The sequence below is a fragment of the Danio rerio genome, chromosome 5 (genome assembly GCF_052040795.2).
Source record: "Danio rerio strain M-AB ecotype USA chromosome 5, GRCz13ab, whole genome shotgun sequence".
NCBI lineage: Eukaryota > Metazoa > Chordata > Actinopteri > Cypriniformes > Danionidae > Danio > Danio rerio.
The window spans coordinates 29,079,272-29,102,316 of NC_141025.1; the positions used below are offsets into that span (position 1 = coordinate 29,079,272).

General features: G+C 34.1%; 2 protein-coding genes across 13 annotated transcripts in view; one reads left to right on the forward strand and one right to left on the reverse strand.

Moving 5' to 3' along the window:
• The first annotated feature begins 20 nt into the window (after positions 1-20).
• On the forward strand, positions 21-22,924 carry ogfod2 (2-oxoglutarate and iron-dependent oxygenase domain containing 2). 10 transcript variants are annotated; one of them, XR_015490587.1, is made up of 13 exons: positions 21-302; positions 389-445; positions 536-646; positions 726-825; positions 914-1,038; positions 2,309-2,566; positions 5,171-5,342; positions 6,132-6,265; positions 6,713-6,970; positions 10,902-11,001; positions 13,232-13,337; positions 20,557-20,690; positions 22,300-22,924. XR_015490587.1 is itself a non-coding variant. In XM_087252871.1 (7 exons), exons 1-7 carry the CDS (start codon positions 256-258, stop codon positions 5,441-5,443), a joined length of 963 nt encoding a protein of 320 aa, XP_087108997.1. In that variant the 5' UTR covers positions 21-255; the 3' UTR covers positions 5,444-5,540.
• The window catches only part of slc4a5a (solute carrier family 4 member 5a), a 72,532-nt gene continuing 56,053 nt past the window's right edge, over positions 6,567-23,045 (reverse strand). For 2 of the 3 annotated variants that reach the window (XM_087253535.1, XM_087253533.1), the window contains 7 exons: positions 22,381-22,559; positions 20,562-20,634; positions 17,085-17,153; positions 13,224-13,397; positions 10,810-10,983; positions 8,651-8,706; positions 6,660-6,840 (listed from right to left, as the gene is read on the reverse strand). In XM_087253535.1, the coding sequence (XP_087109661.1) occupies positions 6,660-6,840; positions 8,651-8,706; positions 10,810-10,983; positions 13,224-13,397; positions 17,085-17,153; positions 20,562-20,634; positions 22,381-22,559 (906 nt within the window). Of the gene's footprint in view, positions 6,841-8,650; positions 8,707-10,809; positions 10,984-13,223; positions 13,398-17,084; positions 17,154-20,561; positions 20,635-22,380; positions 22,560-23,045 lie in introns of all 3 variants that reach the window. The other variant, XM_087253534.1, reaches the window with a different exon arrangement.

Consider the following 23,045-nt stretch of genomic DNA (forward strand, 5'->3'; position numbering starts at 1 on the left):
TACGGACACAATTTTGGGTTGTTCCAAAACAATCACATAAGCGTGCGGAGCTCTAAACAGATTGACAGTTCAACCATTCTGGTCATAATGTGTTTTCATTGCCTTTAAAATATTTTAAAAACACAAATCATACATATTAAGTCTGTATAAATGTATAACAGTGTGTTATTTGACTTATAATATACGCCATGGAGAGATTTTACACATGCAGTTGCTTTTTCACAGACAATATTTTTCTTGAAGAATACAAACTTCATGTTCGTTTCGTCTCAGAGAACCAGTTTAGGAAGGACTATCAAAATGTAAGTAATTTACAGCAAGACGGGCTCATGTCTTCATGTTAAACAGTTTGCCAATTCCGTCTGAACTTCGCTGACATTTGCTTAAGATCCTCAGATCCCTGGGTTGTGAGTCTGAATCCCAATTCAGAGACGTGATCGGAAAGGTGAGTAATAAGTGTGCTCTCGAGAACAGCGATAACGATGAAGATCAAGGCTGTCAGAGAGCGGTTATTCACTCACTCGTGTATTTATAGATTCAGGCAGAAATCGAAAGACGCCAAAATCATAAATTGAAATCTACAGAGAGAGCAGCTGTCATCAAGGAGATTTATACACCTCTACACCAACATGTTTATCATCTTCAGGTACTTATGATCAGCAACACGGGCAGTCTGTGATTTATGTCGTCCACTGACTTACTGGAATATAATTTATCATCTCTAGGAATCTTTCTTAGCCCCAGAGCTTTTAGAGATGGTCAAATATTGTGCTTCAAGTGAAGCAAATGTGCAAGGACTGTTGAAACTCATCCAGACAGAGGCAGGTGAGCTGCTGCTTTACACGTGTTCCAATTTATTAATAAGAAGGAAAAATCACATGCTAACTAATTCTGTTTACTGAAAATTTCGCAGCTTCGAGAGTGTTTCGGTTCCAGGTGTTCCGAAAGGAATTCTGCAAGGACCTTCTAGAAGAGCTGGAGCATTTTGAACAGTCGGATGCACCCAAGGGCAGGCCGAACACCATGAACAATTATGGGGTAAAGGTTTTATTATAAAGGTCAAGGACTTTGCAAGAGACACTCACTAAAATATAATTTAGTGTAACACAAATAAATAATAATAAAATATTGTTAGGCTTAAATAAAACAAGGAACATTTGATGACATATTAAATTTAAAGATCATAGTTCAGCCTCTAAATAATAATTTAGTTGTTTTTTTCTTGATACTTTATTCTTTTTGCTTACACTTTACAATTATTTTCTATTAGTTAATATATTTATTAACATAAACAATACATTTATTACTTATTTATTCACCTTTGTTAACATTAGGTAGTGAAAATAAAGTTGTTGACTGTTAACTCAAAGTGCATTAACTATTGTTTTTACTCAACTGTGGAATTTAATAATGCATTAGTAAATGTTAAACTGATTAATACATGCTGTAAAAGTACTGTTCATTCTTAGTTAATGTTAGTACATACATTAGCTAACATGAACTACTGGAACATTATTGTAAAGTGTTACCCTTCAAGCCACTTCAACCCAATTGTCAGCAGTTGGATGAAAGTTTTCCATCATTTAAGATATAATAATAAAATTGAGTATAATCACATTTTATATAGCTTAATAGGTGCAGGTTGGTTTAAGTATGTTTTTCCTAATTATCATCAATATTTGTTGGAATAACCCTGATTTTCAGCCACAACACACAAAAAACATTTGTTATTCTAAACGTAATCTTCTTAAGAAAAAATAGTAATTTAAAGTGTTAACTGATGTTTTTACACAACTATGGATTTTAATAGTGCATTAGTAAATGTTGAACTGACTAATAAATGCTGTTAAAAGACTGTTACATTGAATAAATATACAGAAAATATACCAGGCCATTACATAATAAACAAATATTCATATTTTACTCAAAGCCATACCTAAATAATTCAGTAAATACAGTGGAACTGGGGATTTCTTAGTAGTCTATAATTCTTTTCTATAGTTGCACATTCATAATTCTGTCTATAGGTATATTTACTGGTATAGTTAGTTTTTCATTTTATTTAGTGTTTATTTTTATTATTATATTATACTATTTTTAGATTCTTTATTCCATTATTAGCGTTATTTTAAGTTATATTTTAAGTTACTATTATTTCTTTGTAAGTCTGCAGACACCACAGCATGTCTGTGTCTTGTGTGCCTCAGTCTGATATTCTAATCACACATTAGACTAATCTTGGCCTGGTTGTTATTAGTTGTATGCCAATAATAATAATTGTTATTTGGCTTCTTTGTAAATGAAACAGATTGTTCTGAATGAGCTGGGCTTTGATGAGGGCTTCATCACTCCACTGAGGGAGGTGTATCTGCGTCCACTCACTGCTCTGCTCTACAGTGACTGTGGAGGAAACTGTCTGGACAGTCACAAGGCTTTCGTGGTCAAGTACGATATGCATGAAGACTTGAATCTGAGCTATCATTACGACAATTCTGAAGTCACTCTCAATGTATCACTTGGTAAAGACTTCACCGAGGGGAACCTGTTCTTCGGAGACATGAGACAGGTGCTGTGAATTACAGTTTCAAACAATAGTCGAAAAATAAGTAATGATTAAAACATTTCTGGGTTAAGAAACACTGAGTATTTTTAAAATAAATTCATGTCCAAGATCCCTGTCAGGAAAGTCTTGAGGAATTGTTTAATTATGTTATTAATTATTTTCCATCATGTCATTCCAAATGGCTCTGAGACTTTCATTCATCCTTGGAACACAAATGATTATGTTTTAGATGAGAGCAAAATCTAAATCATCCTCCATAGACAGCAAGGTTCCCGACTAGTTTAAGGTTAAGACAAATACCACAAAAAACAAATTCGCAAAAACAGATCATATGCCTTCAGTGGTTAAACCTGAATATTATCAACCTAAAAGAATAATTTTGTGCACACATAAAACATAAGTTCATAAAACATATATTCAACAGTTTAGTCTCCTCTATGTCAGAATATTGTGCACGACAAAAATGAGTCTCAAAAATGAGGAAACTCTCAGATTTCACCTAAACATCTTAATCTGTGTTCTGAAGAACAAAAGTTTCAGGCGGTTGAAATGACACAAGTGTGAGTAATTAATAACAGAATTTTCATTTGGATGAACTTCTTTTAAGACTTCTAAAATCCAAGATCTAATTGATTTACCTGTATTTAATAAATGTTATATATACTTGAAAATCTTAAAATGTTCTGGATTTAAAAATGTGTTTGGTTGAAGTTAATAACAGTTTTATTGTATAAGAAATAAATACATATTTTATATTTATCATATATAACATATATAAACCTATTACAACTTTTACTCAAACAGGAATCCATAAATAGTAAATGCAGAGAAAGTGGGAATACTCAAGTGGCCTTTTAATCAAAGCTGTGTGTGCAGGTACTTGTTTTGGTGGTTTATGTGGACCACTAATATATACAGTTAAAGTGAGAATTATTAGCCCCCTTAATTATTAGCCTCCCTGTTTATCCCCCCCCCCCCCCCCCCCCCAATTTTTGTTTAATATGGATACGATTTTAAACATAATAGTTTTAATACTCATTTATAATAACTGATTTATTTGATCTTTGATGACAGTAAATAATATTTGACTAGATATTTTTCAAGACACACCTATACAGCTTAAAGTTACAGTTAAAGGCTTAACTTGGTTAATTGGGTTAAAAAAAAAATAGGCATGTGTAATTAGGCAGGTTATTGTATAAAGATGGTTTGTTCTGTAGACTTTCTGAAAAAATATGTAGCTTAAAGGGGCTAATAATTTTGACCTTAAAATGTTTTAAAAAATAATATTTCAAAGGTTGTGTTTACGGTTGAATAATTCTGACTTCAACCGTACGTACGTACGTACGTACGTATGTACGTACGTACACATATACATACATACATACATTGCTGACATGGGTATGATCTCAATTAGGGGTGCCCAAACCTTTTCACATGAAGGGCTAAAACCAAATATTGATAACCGTGGGACAAAGATACATATACCAAACTATATTACATGAAAGTTGCCATGGGTAATTTCCTAATTTATTTCATATTTCAAAATAAATATAAAACATTACTTTAAATTGTATTATCTAGTGCAGTATAACTCAAAATGATAACTTACTGCAATAAAAGCATAAACAATCACATTTATAACACAGTGGAGTTCAATGCAGAATACACTGGTCAAGCAGAATTGATTTGCTCACCAAATTCTCTGCATTCTCGGATGACAGTGTGTACATTTATACAAAATCTGATTAATTTACACCATTTAATTGAAACCTTTAATTTCAGAGACCTTTTAACAATAAAACAAACAAAGGATTACATTGCATTTGAAATGACAATCTTGAAACCCTCTCCATCATTCTCATTTGGCCCCCAGGCCCTAGTTTGGGCATCTCTGATCTAAATATTACAATTTTGCGGTGGTTTATTAGGACATGCCCTCTTTCAAAACTCTCATACTTAGGAGGGTCTCTTTTCACATTAACAATTTGCTGTGAGGGTTAGGGTAGGGCAAAATAATAAGTGTTTTTTTCTTTTTTAGAGTATAAAGCACATTATGACAGTTAAGAGTCCTCATAAACCTCCAAAATGAGTATCTAAATTTTCAGGTTTGTGTATTTAACTGTAATATAATATAATGGGTTGACAATTTGCTGACACTTCAATGTAACATTTTCAGTTAGATTATTACTATTATTTATCATATATTTAAAGAATAGTTATTTTATTAATTTTCAATAGCCATGTCATTATGATATTTTTCTTATAGAGCCCACTTGTGGCTCTATTTGTTTATAATAATAAATAATTTTTTAAGTGGTCACTTATGCTAGGGCTTAAAACCCCTATGTAAAATCTATCACCAAATCATACAATTACATTTTCCAAACATTCACCATTGAACGCACTGTACTTAAGATATCAAACAAATCCTTACTTCAAGAATAGCTTTTATTTCATGAGTATACAACACATTAGTTCACTTTACAAAGACACTGACAGTTCTGGATGAAACAGTGGGCAGCACAAGCATGCGGCCTAAAATATTGCATATATTAATGGTATTGCATATTTACAGAGTCCTGACAGTGTGTTTGTTTGTCTCAGGTGCCTCTAAGTGAGACTGAGTGTGTGGAAGTGGAGCATCGCGTTACTGAAGGTCTGCTTCACAGAGGCCAGCACATGCATGGAGCTTTGTCCATCTCCTCAGGTACTCGCTGGAACCTGATTATATGGATGCGAGCTTCACGCCAGAGGAATAAACTCTGCCCAATGTGTGGTAAGAGACCCACTCTTGTGGAGAGTGACGGATTCAGTGACGGTTTCACCATGGACTCCGACGGTGATGCTAGAGCCAATGTGTCATGTTCTTTAACATGATGTTATTTTTAAGATTTTTGAGGTCAAAATCAAGATAGACTCTAAGAGTTTGGTAGAGTGTTCCTTTTTCAAAATGAGTGCCAACAGTGTATGTATGTATGTATATATGTATATGTGTGTGTATATATATATATATATATATATATATATATATATATATATATCTATATATATATATATATATATATATATATATATATATATAGGGAAGAATAATTAAATAATTTAATTTTCTTATGATTGTAAATGTAGTAAAATGATTGATTGTTGCTATTTATGTTAGTCAATGTCTTCGGATGAAATAATATATACAAGCAATTTGAGATATACAATAAAACATGATTATTTAAAAACAAATCACTCTAAGGTATATGGTTCTATGTACAAAACAACAGTTGAGGAATTATTTTCAATATGCCACCTCATTTGCTCATTTTCCAGTATTCAAGTATGAGGTTAAATCTCATGTCAGCCAGCATCCATCATTTGCAGCCTGCCCATGTACACATATTCATGCACAGAATATAAAAATACAGAAAACACATCCCGCTTTCACTGAGCACAACTCACACAAACATTCAGAAACATTCAAGTAAATAAAATTAATAGCCAAAATTTCTAAAAATCTGAGTTTCATCTGTCCTTTCAAAGCTTGTGTGTTTGTTTTTTGGTTGTTTCTTTTCCCCAGCTTTGAGTTTTGAGCGTCATAAGCAGGAAAAGAAAGGGAAAAGGAAGGAAAAGCATGATTGATCAGAGAAAGACAACACTACTAGAAGGATAAAGGGAAAAATCACAGTTGTTTATTCTATCAAAGATATAAAGGTGATCTAAAAAGGTTGCACTGCATAAATATATCTGATTTTGTCTAAAATATACTTTCATTTCTAGCATAAAAATAATCTTTTATTTTCAGAAACCTTTGGCTTTTAAAATGAGAGAAACTTAAATTTTGAAGTTGGAAGGTCAAAATATTCTCTCTGTCATATACATTATCTATGGTGTTATATCAATTCTAATTAGAGCAAATATACTGCATCGGCATCATTTTTCAGTTGCTTTGGTTTTTAAAATCAGAAAAATATATTGTGTTTGAGAAATTAGCTTAAACTCGACATTTTATCTTGACATTCTTTAAAATTGAGTTGCCATGCCACCGTTTTGCCAACCCATAAAGTGCCATCTGACCACAAATCACAGGAGCTTCAACAAGAAGTTTTTACAGCGTTGTTTCGCTGCTCATGTCCCTGTGATCCCTGTGTCTGCCTCTAGGGTTTATATCTGTGTCTTCATAGTCCGACTCCATCTCAATCTTGACCTGGGGAACAGGACACGGCATGCCTCTGGCCAGTGGCATCGCTGGAGACGACGGGCAGGAGATCTTCAGGTGCAGAGTGATGCTGTGAAATGGCAACTTCCAGTTACAACAGTGAGGAGTAGGAGGAGGTTACGATGGGGAGGAGGAACAGATGAGGATCAGGACGCACAGCAGGCTGTATTGACATGTTGGATGGAGGTAACAGACGGCGGGTGAGACTGCACAAATGTTCCATGGGAAAGATTTGGGATTAGAAGATCCAAATTTAGGAAGAATGTTTCCAGGTATCTAAAGTTTTAAAATGCGAGAATACTAGAGTAGCTTTGATAAACCTTAAAAAGCTCTTTTTACATTTACCCACCCTCAAGTAGTTCTACACTAATGAGTTGCTTTCCTATGCTGAACACAAAGGAATATATTTTAAAGAATGTTGGAGACCAGCAATCATTGAGGTTCATAGTAGGAACAAAAAAACACTGAAAGTCATTCTTTAAAATATCTCCCTTTGTGTTCAACGGAAGGAAGAAACTCAAACAGGTTTGGAACAAGTGAAGGATGAGTAAATTATATTTCATTCTTATATTTTTTATAAGAATTCAGTTAATTTATTATTTGCGTTTGGAAATATTGTTGGTTTACAGTCATACCAACTATATTTATTTAGAAATGCTTTATTTATGCACTTTTAAAGACAAAAAACGTTGGTATGACTGTTAGAATATTTATTGACAATAATTTCTTATGAACAATAAAGATGCATTTATTTGACAAAACAACATATTATTAATTTTGTTAAATGTTATTTCAATCCAGAATAACACTTTTATTTAGGTATATTTTAGAAAATTAATTATCCTCGCTATGGAAACTTGTTTCTAACTATTACAATAGTAATAATCAGTTATAATGTACAGTAGTATATATTTAAAATGGCATTATCCTCCATAAATAATATTAACCAACCGAACCATTGTGGAATATGAACACTTTCTCCAAACCATGCCCCCTGAACAGCAATGCAGACATGAAACCCAACAGATTTTACATCATTTCCACAGGACAGTGAAACAGAGGTATACAAATGGTTAAATATATAGGTTTGTGGATATAATCTGAGAGGCCAGGCTGGGAAACCTTCATAAAGGGAAAAACAACACCAAGCACAGATTTATACTGAATAAGCAGAACCGCAAACACAGGAGAAAGAAACAACCAAAATTCCAAGCAAGAACTAATATACACTGCTATCAATGTTTTATATACTAAAATGTAATTTGGCAAAGCTTGCAGAAAAGTAACCCAAGCGGGGTACGCTATATTTATTCAAATAACTTTTCTGGCTGACATATATTTTTCTAGTAATTCTACAAAATAAACTGTAGAATAAAGCAAAATAAAGCTGTACCCACATCTAATTATGCAAGTTCACAATGCAGTATCCGGGTGTGAAAATGTAAGCAAAGAAAAGACATTTACTGTATATATAGCAATAAAATACAGGTTTTATAGCTACATGTGGAGTAAAATACTGGTGGTTACATGGAAACAATTCTATCTGCATTGCTTCAAAGCGCATGGCAAGGGCAATGAGGAAAATCTGTAGGTAAATATTGAAATAATACAAGGCAAAAATGCTATTTATAAAAGCTTACGTGACCTTTTTATAGGTCTTAAAAGTTAATATATTCTGCACTGCTTCTCGACTATGTCATTTACGTCTATGTTAGTATTAATGCAGTGTATTTAAAGGAAACGCTCACATTTTTCAAATCTAATAAAGTCAGTATCAGTGGTAGTAACTGCCTGGCTGGCATCGTGCTGCCCACTCTGAGTTGGAGTCTGGCGCCTGTAAGAGGTCACGGTAGGGAACGTGTAGTTTGAGCACACAGTACCTGCGATCCAAGTCCGAATCACCAGGGGTGCAGTTTGTGTAGGGGTGGTACTTGTCCTGTGGGCCAAAAAACAGGATGAAAATTAGTATATTAATGAGTACAACTGCAGCAGGCCATTTATTCATTTATTAACTAATTAAATCTTTAATTTGAAAACACTTAAGTACGGTATCAGTATAATGGATAGATGGATGGATAGATGGATAGATAGACAGATATGCTATCTATCTATCTATCTATCTATCTATCTATCTATCTATCTATCTTTCTATCTTTCTATCTGGCACTGTGTGTATATTACTAGGCTGAGGTACTTATATAGACAATACTACTTATTCATTAGATACTAATGCTTATTAGATACTATTACTTGTGTATATGATATTGGCACTCATTGAATAGATACTATTGCTTGTACATAGTGAGTAGTAACTATTGTTTCTATTGAGAAATTTCCCACTTTTGTCATGAACTTCTATCTGTCACTGATATATGTACTATTAAAAGTTGTTTATGTTTTTTTAGATGTTAGTATGTGAGTCTTAAGGATATCTTTAAGCTAGTGTGGTACAAAACATTGACACAAAACAATATAAACAACAAAAGTTAGATCTTAAGTTTATGTATTCTATTTGTAAGTTGTCCATTTTTTAGGTTCGAGTAGTTTAACAATTTAGATATCCATCAAAGTACTAGCTTACCAAAAAATTAAAATGGTCTTATTGGTTACTCACTCTTCAATTGTTGAGTTTATTACAATTTGAGTTTATTTTGTCTGCTAAAACAATAAAGAAGATATTTTGAAAAATGCAGGGCTGGGTCTAAAACTGCCCACTACCTCACTACCATTCATGAATTCTCTAATGGGGCATAGTGGAACAGTGTAGCGTCCATCGGATGCACAATTCAGAATCTCGCCAGAAGTATCATTCATTCGGGTAATTCTCGCATACCGATTTTCGAATTCTTTGAATTCGGACATACTACTTAACTTGCATACTAATTTTAGTGTACTATATAGTATTGAAGTATGAGGTTTCAGACACAGCCATTGACTTCCATAGTTGTGTATTATTTCTTATATGGACGTTGATGGGTGTCAGCACCTAGCATTTTTCAAAATATGTTTATTGAAATATCTCCTTTTGTGTTCAACAGAAGAAAAAAAATCTCAAAAGAGTTTAAAACCACATGGGTGAACTATCCTTTTAAATAAATATTAGTTGTCATTTACTACATCATGTAGCTTGCGCTTCATCCTGCTCCATTTCAATCATGATGAAATGTATTTTGTTTAAAGAATTGTTTTAAGTGTATGATTTTTTTTTGTTCAAAATAAAATAAATTAAATATAGTTTATTTTTGTTACATAATTAATTATACGCAATTATTTAGACTATCAAATAAATTATACTACTCATTTAGTAGATGGTAGTATTTAGTGATTAGCTGATCATATTCATTCAGTAGACTAGTACATGATTATTAGATACGTGCTTATGTAGATAATTGAAATGTCATTGTTTTATCTTACTTCACTGCAGTGTTTTCAACTAACCATAACAAAAGACGAGTAAAAAGTAGATGTTACTAGTTAGATTTTTTTTATTAATAATAATTACAAAAGATACTCTCTAATGTCCCTAGTGTCTAATACATAGGCACTACTGCATAATTAATTACTATATCTAATATACAGGGACTAGTACATTAAGAATGATTACAAGTATCTATGTTAAACATGCTAGTTTTTATTGAATCAGTACCATCAAATAATAAAACCTAGTATCTATTAACTAAATGGTACTAGCACCTAAACAATATGCACTGGTACTGATAGAAAAAATACTGATGTTTAAAAAATATATAACATTAAAATATATAGCTGTGTTTTTTAGATTAAATGTAACAATGCCTTGCCATACTATAAAATGTTAATATCAATACATCTATGAGGCTCTTTTTACCAGAAGGTGGCACTAGAGAAACACAATGTGTTTGTGTGCATCTCATAAATCATTTAAATAGATTGTTTTTTTGTGTAAAGACCAAAGATGATTTCATTCAGGCCCATTTTTAAGGATCACAAAAGTTAACTCATTTAAATTCTAGAAGCTTGGGTGTCCTTTCTTCAAGTAGTCTGCTCTTTAAACACTTACATCATCTTCACTGTCATCCCCTCCTTTGCCTTTCTTTTTGTCCTTCTTGATGTTCTTCTTTTCATCATCTTTTTTCTTCTTTTCCTTCTCAGGCAGGATATCGTCCAGCCATGCCAGATCATGTTGAGAGAAGACCATGTCTAACATCTTTCGGACCACCATGAGACCTAGAATCTGTGGAGTTGAGAGAAAGTATCAGTTTTTTTATCTATTAACATGTCTTTTATGTGCATCGTCCCTATACAGGCATGGTTCACCTTAAATAGACAATTTGCTCGCCTTCACGCCATGCAAGATATTGGTGACTTTTTGCCTTCAGCAGAACATTAAAGGAAATTTAACAATGTTATATATAATGATCACTTTCTTGCTAAGGCCTCAATGGACATTTCTGGTGTTCTCTGCAGAGGATATCATCATAGTTGGGTAAACTTGGAGCACAGTGAAAAGGAGAGTACAACATTTTTCTTTTTCCATTTCTATTTGCTCAAATAATAAAAAGATACACTCAATGATAGTGTTTTCAAAACTTTCAGAAATAGGATAAAATTGTGTGAGACTGATAACGGCAGTCAGAAGAGAGAATAATACATTGTTTAGCCATTAGCCTTCGGTGCCTGACGGGCTGGTCTGAGTAGTTCAGAAACTGCTGATCTACTGGGATTTTCATGCACAACCAACTCTAGGGTTTACAGAGAATGGTCAGATAAAGAAAAAATATACCCAGTGAGTGGCAGTTCTGTAGGCACAAATGCCAGACTGGTTCCAGCTGACAGAAAGGCAACTATAACTCAAAAAAACACTTGTTACAACCAAGGTATCTGCAGGCGAGTATCTTTAAACGGACGCACAACACGACAAACCTTGAGGTGGATGGGCTATAGCAGCAGAAGACTACATCGGGTGCCTATCGTATCAGCTAAGAACTGGAAACTGAGGCTACAAATCACACAGGCTCACCAAAATTGGACAATAGAAGATTGAAAACGCTGCCTGCTCTGATAAGACTTGATTTCTGTTGCTATGTTCAGGTGGTAGGGTCAGAATTTGGCGTCATCAACATAAAAGCATGGATCCATCCTGTGTTGTATCAACAGTTCAGGCTGGTGGGGGTGTAATGTTGTGAGGGATATTTTCTTGGCACACTTTTGGGCCCATTAGTACCACATTATGTCAACACCACGACAATGACAATGAGTTCACTGTAGTCAGATGGTCTCTACAGTTACCAGATCTTAATTCAATACAGCATCTTTGGCATCTGGTGGAATGGGAGATTTACATCATGTGCAGATGTGCAGCTATCAAATCATGATAGCAAAACTGTGTGATGCTATCATTTCAGTATGGATCAAAATCTCTAAGGAATATTTCCAGTACCTTGTTGAATCTATGCCATGAAGGATTAAAGCAGTTTTGAAGCCAAAAGGGCATCTAACCCGGTACTAGTAAGGTGTACCTAATAAAGTATATAATATATATAATAAATTTAAGATGCTGATGAACGTCATGAATGCGTCATAGCAGTCACTTAAAAAGGGTCCATCATCAGGAACCAAAGTTCTTTTATTTTTATATATTTTTTATTAATCATGTTTTTGCAAGCCACTGACTTGCATTTTAAGAGTCACAAAGTACAAAGTATGTTTAGTTAAAACATATTTTAAAATGTTCTACTGTAGGAAAAAGGCCTCTCCATCTTGCTTGGCTTGAGGGTGAGTACATTAAATGTATAGTTTACTAACAATAATATTTTGCTAACCATTTACTCAGACTCAAGCGACTAAAGTTTTATGATTTTATTTCTTGTTGAAGAGAAAATCTGAAGTTATTCAGATTTTTACATCATTCTTCAGAAAATCTTGTTCTGTGTTCAACTGAAGAAAGAAACCCAAACAGGTTTGCAACAAGTGGAGGATGAGTAAACTATGACAGAATTATCATCAAACTAAGATCTTTACTGAATAACAGACGGCTGTAATTTCAATTGATGACAAGGACAGAGTGTTATTTAACCCCTCAAATTCATTTAACTGAGCCAGTGTTCGTAGGTCTGGTGGACCCACTCCATTTTGGGGCATTTAATTAAAAAAATAAAATATTTTATGTTCAAATACTCAACAGATATTTTTATTCATGAATTCCGGTGTTTAAACTGATCATTTTGATGGACACAGAACAATTTTCTATTGTTTTTCAGTGTAAACACACACTTGCTGGACGTGCATGACCACTATGTTTAAACACAGGAGTTCATGAATTGTTAAAAATTAGTTAATAAGTCATTCTTTTTTCAATCTCACACTCATTTGCATTGGCTCATTAAGAATGAGCCAAGAGTGAGCTAATAACACTGTGTTACCCAATTATGATTGCATTATGTGTGGCAATGTATATGGAGTATGTTATCATACCATGACAGGGAAGATGATGGCGAGGAAAGTAGATTTGAGGATCCAGAGTACTGCTAAGCACACAATCTGCACCAGTGTGAATAGATGGACTCTCCTGAGCGGCACATGACGCAGGTATGAAAAGTCTGGCTGGTGTTTCGCTGGCATCATGATCAGTTTAATTCTGTCCCAGAACTATCAAGGAAAAAAGGTTTGATAAATAAAATTAAAAAATTATAAAAAAAAAAATAAATATATATATTTATATCTTTCATTTTAATTTCTCACACATATCATTTAAACTCTTTGGCCTTATATGAACCCGAATGGGGACTAGTCCTGTTAAGATCTTTTGAGTGGAAGAATTCACTTTACATAATGATTTAAAATGTATAATTCTAAGTGATATGAATGATTTTTTTTGCAAATTGTATGGATCTGGTTCTTAATTTAATCATTCGGCTGCCTGCACTTTCGGCCATAGAGGTAGTTGAAAACACATTCAACTGGATTGCTTTAATGGTGTAAACTAAAGCTGAACAATGTATCCTTAAAAGACACCAACCTCAATTCAAACACTCATTTAGTCTTATTCTTATTCTGAGCAGTAGTCTTAACCAAAGAGAACAGTTTTCATGTACTGCTTCTGTCTTTTCAACCACATTTTTCTAGGTCACATATTCAAAGTACAACAGATATTACAGGGAAAAATGCTTATAGTTCAGAAATAAACACTGATGTCTGCAGTAGTGGTCAAAATAGAGTAAATTGTCATTTGAAAGCAACTTGTACATTACACTCTATACCAGTAGTTGGCAACAAACAACTGATAAAATGTCATTGAAACATTTGTTTAAAACAATGACTTATCCAGTAATTACACACACAAAGTCTTGGGGAACCTATAAAAATGTATTTAATCAACCCAATCATATATTATTTTTAAAATAGATTGCAGCAAATACAAAAAGAGATCAGAACCTCTAGTCAATAATTTATTCTGTGACTTTTATAATAAAAATGTAAAAGAGTTTTGAGAGATGTTGTATAAAAAGTGCACCAAACATTAGTATTCAAATTGTGTTGTTCCAAAACAGAATTTTGTTGAAACTGTCATTGTCATCCTTTTTTTTCACTTGATTTACCACTCACTTGTAAGTCATAAGCAGGGTCAGGCAAAATCTGTAAACTTTTACCCTGCACAATTTTGTAAAAAAAAATAAATAAATAAATACAAATTTTGAAAACAGATTTTGAGATTATAGGAGCTAAAAGCTTTTTCATTTATATTTAAGATTTAAAAGGCCTATTCAATCCCACCCTTTAGTTCCATAAACAAAGCTACAGTTGGTCTTTTAAATAATACATCTAAAAGACAAAAAAATATGACTTTACAAATTGTTTTGTACACAAATCATATACACATCAAAACATTTATATATTATCCAATATAAAAAAAGAAAAACAATGTATACAGTGCTCAGCATAAATGACAATATATATATTGGTGCATATACATTAGATTAGTCAGTACTACAGCACAAACTGGAACTAATCAAGCAAAATACTTAATACACAGTTCAAATATTAGTACACTCAAATAAATATGTTGGGGAAAAATATGAAATAAAATTTTAAATAAATGTGTTTTCTTTCTTTTCCCAAAGACATTTGCCAACCAAGCTCGTATTTTAATCACAGTATTACATAATTTTAATAAAACCTAAATTTAAATGCATCTAAGTATATAAGCTATATTTGCTGGAAAATGAATAAAAATTGTCATTTTGAAAAGGATGTTTCCCAGAGATGGGTTGCGGCTGGAAGGGCGTCCGCTGCGTAAAAACGTGCTGGATAAGTTGGCGGTTCATTCCGCTGTGGCGACCCCGGATTAATAAAGGGACTAAGCCGAAAAGAACATAAATGAATGAATGAATGAGTGAATGAATGAAAAGGATGTGTAGTCATTTCTGCTGAGGACTGTATGCATGCATTTACATTAGTAAATAGATGGAATGACAAGGTCAAAAATCTCTGAAAATCTGCAGAGTTTTCTGCGGATTCCTATGGGCCTAGTTATAAGCAAATCTTTTGTAGAGCATGGCAAAATCAGGCAGAAAGAATTTGTCAAAATCGGAACGCGATTGATCATAAGAGATGCATTGTGACACATTACTATTAGAAGGAAATGCAATGTGTCTTGCCTGGCCAGTGGTGATCACTAAAATGGCATAATATCAGGTGGAAATGGGGTATTAGTACTTGTCACCTTATTTTACTAGCCTACACTAACTCACAAAAGTCTTTTTGTTGATCCCTGTTGTAAGAGCAAAAAATAATAACTTCTAGTTGATCATTTGGAAAAGTGGCAGAAGGTAGATTTTTCAGATGAATCATCTGTTGAACTGCATCCCAATCATCACAAATACTGCAGAAGACCTTTGGAAGCCACATGGACACAATATTCTCATAGAAATCAGTCAAGTTTGGTAAAGGAAAAATCATGGTTTGGAGCTACATTCAGTATGGGGGCTTGCGAGAGATCTGCAGATTGAATGGCAATATCAACAGGCTCAGGTAAGGCATTTGTGCTGCCCATTACATTACAAACCACACAAGACGGCACATTATTTAGCAGGATAGCGCTCCTTCTTATACTTCAGCCTCCACATCAAAGTTCCTGAAAGAAAAGAAGGTCAAGGTGCTCCAGGATTGGACAGCCCAATTATTAGACATGAACATTATTGAGCATGTCTGGGGTAAGATGAAAGAGGAGGCATGGAAGATGAATCCAAAGAATCTTGATGAACTCAAGACTTGCGCTGCAAGAATATTAATTCTTTTTCCACTGCACCATGACTTTATATTCTATATTGTACATTATTTCTGTTAAGTGACAAGACTTTCATCTCAGCAAAGTCAGACCTTACTGTCCTATTTATATAATTAAAAAAAATCAAGGCATGATCAAAAATTTATTTTGGTAAAACAAGCATACTCTAGAGACCTTTGCCTTTTATATAAGCCACCTTTGATACTAAATGATCAACTAGAAGTCAAGTTATTATTTGTTGCTCCTAAAACTTGGATAGGCGACAAGACGTGTAAACGAAGAGTCTTGATACTCCAAAGGTCAGTTACATATTGTTAAAAAAATTATAAAAAGTCTGAATAAAGTGTTACCTAGAGAGTTAAATTAATAACGCTCATGAAGCTTGAACGCAGAAATGTCAGGATAAGTAAAATATTTGCTGACCTGAACATTGTTTATCTTTTCTTGCCCTACTTTTAACTCCATTGTTTTACATCACTAATACACTGCGAATCCATTCTTAAATCAAAAAGCCAACACTTGTCAAATCTAAGCAGACATAAACCTAAACATTGATATTCACTGAGCATATTGTAAAGGTCTCTGCTCAAGGTCCACCATTTTGCAATTGTCCACCTCTTGTTCTCGAGCTGACATTAAAGCTGACTACGAGAGCACGGCAAAGCAGCACCTGGCCACTGCCAAGCCACACTGCAGTCTGACAGCCTCATCAAAATGCAGCTCAAAATTGCCTGAGTAAACTCAGCCAGCATGCAAATATCCAATCCCATAACACCTCGCTCTTCCGTCCCCGTGCTGTCACAGTGTGAAGAAATCACTCATTTCCAATCATTAAACACAGTTGTAGCGTGCATGCAAATGAGTTTTATGCTCACACACAAAGTGCAGGTTGTGGTGTAGTTTGAAAGTTTGGCACGATATTTACATATAGTAGTGTCACAAAGCATAAATGTTCTTTGGCTTTCAGAGCTGTTCCAAACGGCTCAGTTGTGGCTGCGAGGGGAAGCAGGAGGGGTTGAGAAAAAGGTTAGATCCCTGAAGGCACTTACTTGGATGCCACTGAGAGAAGCAACGCCCATGTAGAGGAAAACTCCATACAAGACTGGCATAGGGATGAACTACAAATAAAGCAAAAAAAAAAAGTAGATTTCAGCTGCCAAAGCAACAGTACTTATGCTTACAAGTCAACGTGAAGGGAAAACTAACGCTGTAAATAAACATTTAGTTAAAAAAAAAACTAACTCTTCCTTTTCTCACTTACACCAGGCAAGATATTGGATTATATTAACTTGTAATTGAATTAGTTTTTGCTATTAATTAAAAATAAAAGAATGACTTCCTACATGGGGCATTTTCAGTTTTTAATAGTTGATTTTATGAAGATTTCCTCAGAGAGTTTGACCTTTAAAAGCACAATTCAGTTGCATTTTAATGGTACGTGAATAATAATAAAAATAGTTAAATGTCATGGCCATAAAGGTGTGATTGAAGCTGACCAACTGAAGACGACTTTCAGACTGCTATGCAATGTTCACTTTAGCTTTTTGTTGTTGTTTTGTTGTTGTTGTTATTATTTTTTTAGAAATTCTGCATAAGTTATGTTAAATACATAAAATGTACATTAATAGAGACTTTTAGGGTCAGAATGATGCATTAAAAATATATAAATGACAGTAAACACTGTTACAAAAGAACAATCTATTCAAATAATCTTGATTAACAATCGTAATATTACAATAACAAAAATATTTTGTATTAAAATAAGCCCTCAAGGATCATATGACAAATGATGGATGAAATTAAAATAAAAGTTAAAACATGTAAAAACAGAAAAACATCTCTTGAATATTTGCATTGTTACTGTTTAAGAGAAAGCAAATGTGATAGCTGGATCCACATGCAGTCAAAGGATACTTAATTAGTCCAAACAAGATTCAAAGGACAAGGCAATGGCGATGAAAAGGAACAAAACAAAAGAAATCGCAACACAAACATTCACATTGCTGCATCCGAAATCTCATACTTCCATAGTATAGTTTGCTAAAAACAGTATGCGAGCTGAGTAGTATGTCCAAATTCACAGAATTCGAAAAACAGTATGCAAAAAGTACCAGTGGCGTAGGGCAAAATGCCTGGGCCCACCCACAATAGTTAAGGCAGGCGCCCCTCTAGAATTGAAGAGTTTGTGTTGTCAGAATTAAAGAGTTTGTGTTGCTGTTGCTTATGATCACGCGGGGGAATGAATAACCATGGGAGTGGGGAGGAGGGCTTATGATCGTGCAATTATGACAATTATGATCATGCGGGAATGAAGAACTGGGGGGGAGGTGGGAGTGAGGGGTGTGAGGGGTGCTTATGAACATGCGAAGTGAAGACCCAGGGGGGTGGTGTAGTTAAGGATTTATCATCATTTATCATCATGCAGGGCCCGTCCGTTACGCCATTGAGACGTATCAGGATGACCTACTATTTCAAGCGATATTCTGAAATGCGCATCTGATGGATACCATGCTATCCCATGATGTACAGCGAGATAATTTATGAATGGAAGTGAAGTTACCCTCTGACGCAGGTAGGGCATGTGATCATGACAGAATGGTGGATGTTGTATGTCCAAGTTCCATTCATACTACTCCCAGTCATACTGTATAAAATGTAGATTTATAACGGTCGAGAAGTAAATTCAAATTCAAATGCAGTACCTACTGAGTAGTAGGTGATTTCGGATGCAGCCAATCATTCAATGACTGACAACAACCGACTGGAGCAGAGAGGCTTCATACAAAATAGCTGACGAGATAACAAGATAACGAGGGGCGGAGACAGTAACTGGGGCAACTGACTGAGGAAATCATGGAAATAAAAAAGGATGGGGCACAGGGGAACAACAGAGGAAATAATAGCTATGTGTCTATTCAAAGATCCGAATTGGATTCATGCACAAAACTGAAATATTGCATTAAAAGTTTCTATTTTTAGTTTTGCGTTGGCAAAACAAGCTGTTAACAGATGAGGTAATGTTAATCTGTGGCCATTTATGGCAGCCTTCTTTCTTACTGTTACTTAAAGCCGGTCCCACATATGTAAGAAATTTAAGTTTTGTTCTAATTGGCTTGTTTTTCATTGGCCTGCGGTTTTTCATTAAATAAGTTTCCATCAGTTTTCATCCAATGAGTCAAAGAGAACAACATTGCCACTTCATGAAAAAACTGGCACTAAATATAAAAAAAAAGCTGCAGGAGAATTCACAGTGAGCTTTTTTTCCTTATATAATAAACAGGGCCGTAGCCAGGCAGGGTTCGGGTGGTTCAAAAGACCCACCCAGAACTGATAAAGTCCAGAACTTGGCCTTTATACGTGCTGGTTTGTCCCATTTTTGACTGCTAAGCCATCATAAATTATGAAAATTACAGCTAGAAGAAGGCTTTAAGACAAATAATTTTTTTAATTATTCAAGTGGCCAAATTCTGACTGAGGAAAATTGAATGAAATGACCAGTTTTTTATTTGTCTATAGGCTAAACTTTTTAGTTTAAAACAAGTTTTACCAGATCCCTGTTTTTTATTTATTTTTTTAAATTAGGGATGATAATAAATTTGTATTTAAAAATAAGTATTTTTTCATATATATTTTATTTTTAATATTTTATTTAAAATGTTAATCCCGTAACAATATATCTCAAGTTTAATAATTTGCATTTGAAATGCAAATTTGTAAATAAATACTTTGCAATAAAATAGTACCATAAGCACATATTTTTAGTACATCAAAAAGTGTGGTTATGATAACCATCCGATAAGCTGATCCAGCAAAAATGCAGTATTTAAACCTTGCATGAGGCAAATAACTGCAAAAAAAGGTCTACCTTTTCAGAAAATAGAACCACCTCTTTCTGGGCTGGCTACGTGCTTAATAAATTACTTGAGCTTCAGAAGACGAAGAAATGCAATGAATGTGTAACACTGGAAGTTAATAATACTGAACCACTTTGATGACAGACTTTGACTGAAGCATTTTAGAATGACCAAAACCACATTTCAGATGTTTTATAATGTGTGCTGATTTGTCCATTAATATATATAATGTTATATAATATGATATAATATATATTTTTAAATGTTTAATCGTAGTTTATCATAGTATAATTGTATGTGCATTTCATCTTATTAGATAAAAAGTTTATCCTATTTATTTTTTATGTGCATTTTCATTTTCATATTTCATTTCTGGGTTTCATTTTTATCTTTTCATTAAGCATGTTGTTCATGTAATATTTCAAAATAAGCATAAAAAAGTAGATGGAAACACAGCTACCGAGGACATGGTGAACATTAGAGCATTTTTTTCATAAACATAAACAATATCCCAGTTTTCCTTATGTCAATTTGATATAAACAGTAGACCGGCATGTGATTAGACCATGCAGACAACATCACTAAACACCGTTCATGATTAGAATTGCTAATCTACTCTACATGATAGGTCAGAGTCAGTATTAATTATCTCTGTCACTTCTACAAGCTCACCTGCAGGATCGGGGCCAAGAAAATAGACACTCCTGTCAGCACAAAGACCAGGATTCCTGTCAGTCTTTGTTCCCTGTAATTGGAAGAGAAGAAGTAAGAGAGACACTACAGAGATAATAGAGGCATGCTGTGAGTAAAGAACTGTGATTCTGGATATATACTGAAAGGCTACAGTTTTATTCTGTTTGCATAATCTGTATTCACATTAACAAATTAGCATGACTGTCAGATCATATTGTCCAGTGTCTTATTGTGGACTTTCTTAAACATCACATTAACCACTGATGAAAAGTGTCCATTTCACACCCATTTATTTCAGCAATTGTCATATGTATCAGTTGCTTAAGTAGTTTATTGCTGTCTTTTAAGGGGTTGGCTTCAGTTTAAACTGATTACAGTTTGATTAAATTGTATTTTTTGCACAATCAAGTATGCCCTCATGCTGTAATAATCTACTAAATGTTATAATTTATGGCTTTTTTTTAAAGCAAATTTTACGAGTTGCTTTTATTTATATTGAACTTTTTACAATACAGATTGTTTATTTTAAATTATTTTTCATTTTTTCATAATTACTAGTTTAATGATGATATTACTGTTATAATCACCAGCAGTATTGCACTTGCAGACTCCTGGAGAACACTCACATTCAACAGCACTACATATCCCATCACACACCTCACATACACCAGTTCCAGTTCCTGCCAACACTCCCGTTTTCCCAGAAGTCTCCCGTATTTCAGACCCATCTTCCGCCACCCGGGAAAAATTACATATTTCACCCCTCCCTCCTTTTAGTACAGTCTGTAACACCCTCTGGTCGTCAACTTTGGTATGATATCCGATCGCAGCGATCTCTCGAAACCCAGTCCATAGTACAATTACTAACACAGTACAGTAAAGTTACTAACCCAGTTCTCAACAGTGTTATTCAGACACCTCCCCCCTGAACCCTGACCCCCCAACCCCCATTATTCAGAGCAAAATTATAGGCTATGAAATGTATCAAATGAGTCTTCTAAATATGTCTGACAATAATTTTATTACACGTAATGACATTTCACACTGTGTATTCTATAAAACATGGTAAATATTAATAATTTAAATAAAAAAATAAATAAAAACACATAAATCTGTATTGCACTTTAAATTTGCACTTTAAGCTTTTAACTTGCATGGCATGTATTTTTATTTGAAAAGCTCGGATTCTACACTCACTTTATTGGGTACACCTGTCCAACTGCTTGTTAATGCAAATTTCTTATCAGCCAATCATATGGCAGCAACTCAATGCATGCGTGATGCTGTCATGTCAATATGGAGCAAAATCTTTGAGGAATATTCCCAGTACCTTGTTGAATTTATGCCGCGAAGGATAAAGAGAGTTCTGAAGGCAAATGGGTCCAACGCTGTACTAGTAAGATGTACCTAATAAAGTGGCCGGAGTGTACATTTGGAAATAAAATGTATAAACTGATCTGAGATTAGATAACTGATATCAATCTTCACTAACATGAAAACATTCCTGTTTACTGAAATCATGTGACTTTGCTACTTTGATATGGAAATCATTAATGTTTAGTTTCATGCAATAGCTTTATGGCTTATGTTCAGATTTTCAGATTTGCACTAAAGTGAAATAATCTGCCTTTGAGTTCTCTACAGTATCATTCTGGTCAGGTTTATCACAGCATAGTTACAGCTAAAAACATTCTTTTCTTTTTTTTCCTGCATAAAGCACTTTCTGCATCAGACACTCTAAATGTAGGAGCACAATCCACACCTGCTGCAGTTGACAAACAAGTAGTGCGTGCCTCACCTCACACCCAAGAACTGTGGCTGTTCCCCTGGAGCACTAGACTCGCTCTCCATCTTCAGTGAATCAATGTGAGCGATGGAAATGACAGTGGCCGCAACATACCACGGCAGACCCATAAAAGAGCAGGCTGCCATCAGAACGCCAACCCACAATAGATCCAGATGATACCCACAGCCTTTCTGTAAAAACAAAAAAAAAAAAAACTGAAAAAGAATGTGAGGAAATCAGTGGAAATAAAAAAACTGGGGTGATTAAAGTGGCCATAGAATAAAAATCTGGATATACCTAGACATAGCTGAATGATAAGAATTTAGTACATGATAATGCTATACAGTGAGACACGAATACCATTGTTTTCTCAATCTCATGTAAATCAATGTAAAATCTCAGGCCAATCGGAAAAAATCACTAATATTTCCTATGTATGTGGGACTCTTATTTTGAAAGCTTTACAGGCTTTAAGGAACATTAAAAGGGCTGCCGTACAAGACCATGGAGTAACGTTATCCCATCCAGAGAAAACAGATAAAGTCACTTTAACCTTATCTTTTTCTAAGTTCAATGTGTGTATTGTTGTATTTTGAAATGTTTCGTTCCTTAACTTTAACGTCTTTACCACTTCAGTTAAACTGATTATCATTTGACAAGACATCCAATCAGTTTGT

Coding starts and splice junctions, on each gene's coding strand:
- ogfod2 (XM_087252871.1), top strand. CDS start 256: ATGTTCGTTTCGTCTCAGAGAACCAGTTTAGGAAGGACTATCAAAAT. Junction 826..913: donor ACTCATCCAGACAGAGGCAG/GTGAGCTGCTGC, acceptor AAAATTTCGCAG/CTTCGAGAGTGTTTCGGTTC. Junction 2,567..5,170: donor TCTTCGGAGACATGAGACAG/GTGCTGTGAATT, acceptor TGTTTGTCTCAG/GTGCCTCTAAGTGAGACTGA.